At 45.5% G+C, this 6610-nt stretch overlaps 1 protein-coding gene across 2 annotated transcripts in view; it reads left to right on the forward strand.

Moving 5' to 3' along the window:
* FOXK2 (forkhead box K2) overlaps positions 1 to 6237 on the forward strand; it is an 87172-nt gene extending 80935 nt beyond the window's left edge. Inside the window, exon 9 of one of the 2 annotated variants that reach the window (XM_008052121.2) lies at positions 2878 to 6237. In XM_008052121.2, coding sequence (XP_008050312.1) covers positions 2878 to 3074 — 197 coding nt within the window. In that variant the 3' untranslated portion in view covers positions 3075 to 6237. The remainder of the gene's footprint in view (positions 1 to 2877) is intronic. The other variant, XM_021709579.1, reaches the window with a different exon arrangement.
* Positions 6238 to 6610: the final 373 nt, after the last annotated feature.

The following is a 6610-nucleotide window of genomic DNA, read 5'->3' on the forward strand; positions in this document are numbered from 1 at the left end:
CTGATTTTTTGATTTATTGTAGAGATGAGGTCTTGCTGCCCAGGCGGGTCTCGAACCCACGGGCTCAGGCAATCCACTCACCTCAGCTTCCCAAAGGCGCGGGATTACAGGCTGAGCCACCGAGCCCGGCTAAGGCTCCATCTCTTAATACTGCTACAGTGGCAGTCAAATTTCAACATGAGTTTTGAAGGGACAAACTTTTAACTATGGTAAGTAACCTTGTCTCTTTCTTGGTATTAGTGCTCCTCAGACATTTGCTGTGCACGTGCATCTGGGCATGTGCACCTTTCTCTGTGGGTAAGGCCCTGCCACCAGGCACCTGGAAACCTCCCTCAGAATGAAGAGATCTCCCTGACAGGATGCTGGGACCAGGGCACCTCCTCTAGGTCACATGGGTGGTCTCAGCAGGGTCTTGTGCCTCCCCCAGGCTTGGAGCCTGGGCTCCCCTTGCATTGGGCTCTAGACCAGTTTTCTGCTTACAGGAGTCTGCACTCTTCATGCAAAGTGACCTTTTCTTGTTCACCTGCTTATATGCAGATTCATCTCTTCTGCTGTTCCTGTTGCTCAGGACTGGGGAGAAAGGACCCTCTATAAAGTCATACATCTCAAGCTGTGACGACAGGCTTAGCGTTTTCAGGGAAGTCAGCTCCTTCTATGCACATGCTGGTTGGGGTTTGGAGTCATTCATAATAGAAGCTCTCTCCAAAGCCAGAAAGAAACACCTGTTGGCATTGAGAGGGCTCCCACAGCTGAGACCTCGGGGCCTCCAGGGCCACACACCTTGAACCCAGATGCAGCTGGTTTCTGTTTGCTGCTTGAGTCTCCCTGGAGCCCAATGTGGATGACAGCTCTGCACATTCCTAGAGCTGACCCAGCAGCTCGCTGTGTACGGTGTCCACCTGGTGGGAAAGAGCTGGGAGCGGAGGGTGGGGCCTTGACCGGGCAGAACTGCCAGAGGGGACTCCAGTTCAGAGGTGGGTGTCGCCACCTGGTATTTGCAGCCTGAGAAGATGGAACTGGGACCAGCAGGATGGCAGTTCGCTCTCATGTCTCCATGGGGCACTAGAACTAAGTAAGCGTGCTGCATGGGCATTGGATGTTGCTGCATTTGTGGTTGTGTTCAGGGCCATAGATATTAATTGGGTGCTGCTCTGTAGGGGTCTGCTCTGAAGTGCCCGGTACAGCTTGAAGGGGTTTCATTTCACAGCTGGGCTTGAGGATACCCCCGGGAGGTACATTCCCTCTAATGATATTGAGTTGGTTCACCTAAAACAGTGTTTCTTGAGGATCTGAGGTTGGAGAAGGGTGGGTTGAGTGGTGTGTATAGTTTGGGGATGTGCAGCTTACTTCTCAGACATTACCCACTGAGAAATGCCCTCTGGTGTGTTCTGGATATGTTGCCACCCGTGAAGAAGACCAGCCTTTGCTGGGAGCTGAGATAGCAGTATCTTGTTGGCAGTGTATGTGAGGGTCCTCCAGAGAAGCAGAACTAACTGGTAGGCTTGTGTGGAGGGAGAGATTTTACGGAGTCTGCTCATGGATTGTGGAGCCTGCCAAGTTCAACATCTGTAGGGCAGGTCAGGGGCCCTAGGGAAGGGTCACTGTTACAGCTCAAATCTGTGAAAGCCTCAGCATCCAGAGTAATGTTTCACCAGTTATCTGGGCACTGTGGCCCAGCCAAGTTGACACATAATAGTACCTGTTACCTGTACGTCTTGACTGGAAATTTGGGCTGTTTAACCCTTTGCACTCAGAGACCTCTCACAGATCAGAGCAACTCGACCGCACTTTTTAACGAAATAGTGAAAAACTAGACACATCATATTAAACAGTATAGCATTGAAACCAGTTATTTTATTGTAATGATATTTGGCTTATAATGGAATTTTGGACATTGAGGAACTTAGTTATGACAAAAACCAAAATTTTTTATCTTATATTTTTCTAATGTGTGGTAATGTATGAAACAGTTACTGACATGCATTGCAGGTTCATTGATACATGTTGTGCAATAGTAATTTGTTTGACGTCTTTCACCTGGTGGTTTTCTAGTCGAGCAAACAGTGCAGTCTCGTTTTCTTCCTCCCACATTAATAATATGTAATTTATTGTCCAGTCTGTTGTTTGAAGATGTGGAAGGACATACTCATGATTCCTAAAAAGCACTTCTCAAGTGATCAGTCATATCTCAATATATATTTCATCTCTTTATTTGCTTTTTCATGCAAGTTGAATGGAAAGCTTCAAGGAAACATACATTCTTGAAAAATTTGTGCTTGTATGTTTATTCTGTATAATCACCAGCAATCTCTTTATGTTCCCTGAGTGGTTTACTAGATTTACAATGTCCCCTCAGAGGGGACATTCGAGTGCAAAGCGTTAAAATTATTAAACCCAATCAGCTGTGGACTGACCCTGGAAGACATGGGTGAGCAAAGCCTGTGAGAAATCATGATGTTTCTCTCCTGTGACGCAGATCACACCGTACCCCCTCCTCCTGTGTGGAAATAATCTGGGAGCAGCTAATGTGGGTGGGTGACAAGGGGCCTCATAGGGGAGAACAGCAGCTGCGGTCCCCTTACTGCAACAGCAGAACTGTCGCTCATCTGTCCCAGTCACTACTGGACTCTGAACTGTCTCCTTCAGCAGTGACATCATCATAGCATGCAGTTTGATTTAACAAGATACCAGTTGTTAATGAAAATATCCACTAATCAGGCAGTTAACTTGCTGCCCAGGCTTTTGTGCTCTTGGCTGTTGCGGACCAGTCTCTAGTCTTGTGAGAGGCTCAGCGGGCCTGGGCGTTCTGGGGTGGGCCTTAGCGGGTTGAGGGTTTGTCCAAGAGCATGGGGTTCTGACTCACTCATCTCTTTCTAGCAGCGGCGAGTCCTTTACACATGTTGGCAACCCACGCGTCCGCATCGGCCTCCCTGCCCACAAAGCGCCAGAATGGTGACCAGCCGGAGCAGCCAGAGCTGAAGCGGATCAAGACGGAAGACGGCGAGAGCATCGTCATTGCCCTGAGTGTAGACACGCCACCGGCAGCTGTGAGAGAAAAGGGTGTCCAAAACTAGCGACTGGGAGAGTTTTCTTACTTTAAAAATATCAACTTTGTGGTGCCAAAAGGAGACATCGCCTCCCACCGATGCTTGGTGGGTGCAGGGCCCTGCGGTTGGACTTCACCTCTCAGCACTGAAAACACAAAACCCAGGTGGCCTTAAAACTCCTTACTTCCTTAAAGACACAAGTCACACTTGAACAAAACCACACACAACAAAACCTGATTCCGTAGACCATGTCTCCCCGCCGAGAACTCGCCGGGCTGCCTTTGGGCTCAGCTTTTAACTACGAGTAAAACTCACAGTCCTTCTGCAAGGACTGAGCACCTCATGTGAGAAGGGTGCGATCAGCGCCTGGTGCAAGCAAGCGCATCTCCCAGGACTGGGCCCTCCTCAAGAGGATGCGGCAGGGGCCACCCCGCTCTCGCAGGACCCACCAGCTGGCGCTGGGAGGCAGGACAGTGTTTTGTTGTTCACATGTGGAATTAGAATATTTCGAGGTGTACTTTCTCTACAAAATAATGGGGTCTTTGACATTTCACATCACTCCATTTCTACTCTGGAAATTTTGGAATCACACAGGACCTTTCATGTGGATTTCATTTGGGGAAGAGAAACAGCGTAGTTTTGTTTGTTTTGTTGTTTGTTTTCGGCCTATGGAATGATTTACTTTTGTCTGTCTTGTTAAAGTTCAGATGGAGCTACTTTATGACATCTGCAAATTTTCCATGTTAGAGCAGTTGCCTGATGAATTTAATCCACCTCCATTTCAGTGCGTGGGACGGATGGATGGACACTGCGGCACGTGTAACCATGAGAACCCAGGGACGAGCCCATGTCGGGAACTGCCGGGACTCAATCCGAGCTGCACTTAACTGTTTTCTTTCTTGCTATTTTTCGTTGTTTGTTTCTTTGTGTTGATTTTGTCCCTGGCAAAATTTTCCACTCTAAGTAAAACAAGTCTCCTAAGTATTGTGTATGTTTAAAATGACAGAACCATTACTACTTCATTTGGAAAAAAAGATTTAATCTTTTATCACATGCCCTTTTCAAACAAAGTGCAGATCTCTCCGTGGTGTGTTCACTGTTTTAGGTGTCGTCCCTGGCCCTAGGCATCATCAAACCAGCTGTCTCCTCAGTTACGTTGCCATGTTCCCACTCATGGTGAGAGCAGCTGTGCCGTGGCAGAGCAGGCACTGCCTGTCACACGAGGGTCTGAGCCAGCATCCTGTGGTGAAACGCTGGAATAATCTAGGTCATTTCTGATTTGCAGTAGGACACGTCCCTGACCTTTCAGAACTGAATACAGTCCTAAGCCTGACTTCTCTCCTGTAAAACATGAAAGTGAGAGGAAAGGTGAGAGAATGATGCGGGAGGCCCCTCAGCCTCAGCCCAGACTCAGGAAGCAAACCACTCGCTGAATGTTCTGGGGTTAGGGCCGAGCAGCAGTGCACATAGAAATAGGGCTTTAGCCTTATTGTGAATTTTTTAATATCATCATAACATTATTTATTTAAATGTAGTTATTTTGGTATTTAATTTTTTTTTTAAGAGAGGAAAACTATTTTCCTGGTGGAATGAAATGGCTCAGAATGGTATATTTAGGCAATTTTAAGACATTTATTTACATAAAGACCAAATATAAATCTGTTCTAAGTATTGTGTGGCAGTCTACAGTTTGGCACTGTCACAGTGTCATTGCAGATAATGCATACAAAAAAATATGAAATCACTGCACACTAGCTGGATTATAACTCAGCCATTTAAAAAATAAAAAGGAAACCATCATGTGAATGAGACCATGTGTGTGACAGCAAACTAAAGCATACTGAATGGATCAAAGCACCTCAGTGCAGCAATCTGCATCTTCCAAGCACTTTACAAATCCTTGGAATGTATATTTTTGTCTTCTTATTCAGAAGGTTTGCAATTGCAGAGTGATTGGGATCGTACTGTGTCCTGTGTGTGGGGTCAGGTCACTTCACAGAAGTGGGTCCAGATCTGTAGGTCACAGCTAACACAGTCCTGACCAGAGACCAGGCCTTAGTTGATGAAACAGGCAGGTCCATCCAGGTGAGGAGATTGCAAATGAACTGTACGTCCTTCTGGAAACGTTCTTATGCAGCTGTGTACATCACCATCCAGAAAAACGCTGTAATAGATTTTCCCTACATATAAGCTCAGTCCGTGAACTGGTTACTTGTGATCCTAAAACACAGACTTTATAGAGTCTAGAGGGATTTTCCTGTTGGGATCATGGGAAATAGAAATGCCCAAATCTCCAGTGTGAAAGAAGGGAGATGTGTTTTTGTTTTTTTGTTTTTCCTGCTGCTGAAAAGCAGCATTCTCCATCTTGAGCCCAGACTAAAGTGTGCCTTTCCCAGAGGTGAGGCATGTGCGCTCCTTTCTCCCCTCGTTATCTTATTCACTTTGCTTCTTCATTGGTACATAGGAATTTAGAACATCAAGGAGAAGACAGAAACAAAACCATGGATTAGCAAACTACCATAAACCAGTTGTTTTTTTTTTAACCAGTCTTTAACGCACTGTTCTTAAAATTTGAATTTAGCCCTCGACATACCAGGGGTCACTGAGCTGCTGTTACCATGGCTCCTGGGGCTCACCAGGCCATCAGGACATGTCTCTCTCATTCATAAATACGTTGCAGTGAACTCCCAGCTCTCCACTGTGGTTCCTTGGTGTCTTATTTTCAAGAAATCTTGACCTTTGCCAAACTTCTGAGCTCCTCAGGGACTAGAAACTTAATTTCAGTAACTTTGCCCTGAACCAAACAAGAATACAAAAGGGAAACTCACATATGATCCAAATTATGTAGTGCATTCCAAAGTGTATGTGGCATGATTTTTGGATTGCTCTTCCTCTCACTTCAGTATAGTATGCTCGTGGACAGTTGATCTCCTTCAGTATTCTACCCACTTCCGTCATTGTCCTCTGCTAGAATAACAGAGTAGTTGGTAGTCATGGCCAGAAGGGGGGGTGGGGGGCAGTGTCAGGACTTGGGATTTCTGTGCTATGTGACATAAGGAGATAAGTGACAATCTTGAAGTCCTAACTTCCACTATTCTAGAAAGTATAGTGGTAATTTGTGTGCAAAGATTTTAAATTTTAAAAAGTACCAAGTTCCTGAAATTCAATAAAATATTTTTATTAATTTTAATTGAATGCAGAGTATCATTGTCATTTTGATAAATTTAGACATTTCTTTTTGTTTTTTTAACTTTGCTCTCTCTGAGTACACCAAAAGCCTAGAGCACTGGAGAGAGCTTGGCAGGGGGCTGCACTAACGACTAGTAGTGTAGGCCCTACCAGCAGGAAAGGGTATTGCCTGTACGCGTGTCGAAAAGGATTGAGTCGCAGGCAGTGGTAACAACGTCTTGCTGATTTTTATCTACGATGTTGAAGTTCTAGAAGTTATTTTGAGGTTGTGGTTGTCGTTACTGTTTCTTCTGTAGACTGTTGCCCTTCAACCTAAGGATCAAGATCATAGCAAACACTTTAAGATATATTATGAGGTTGGACTCGGTGGCTCA

This window comes from Carlito syrichta, unplaced genomic scaffold (assembly GCF_000164805.1).
Source record: "Carlito syrichta isolate Samal-C Ts95f unplaced genomic scaffold, Tarsius_syrichta-2.0.1 Scaffold257243, whole genome shotgun sequence".
In the NCBI taxonomy this organism is placed as follows: Eukaryota; Metazoa; Chordata; class Mammalia; order Primates; family Tarsiidae; genus Carlito; species Carlito syrichta.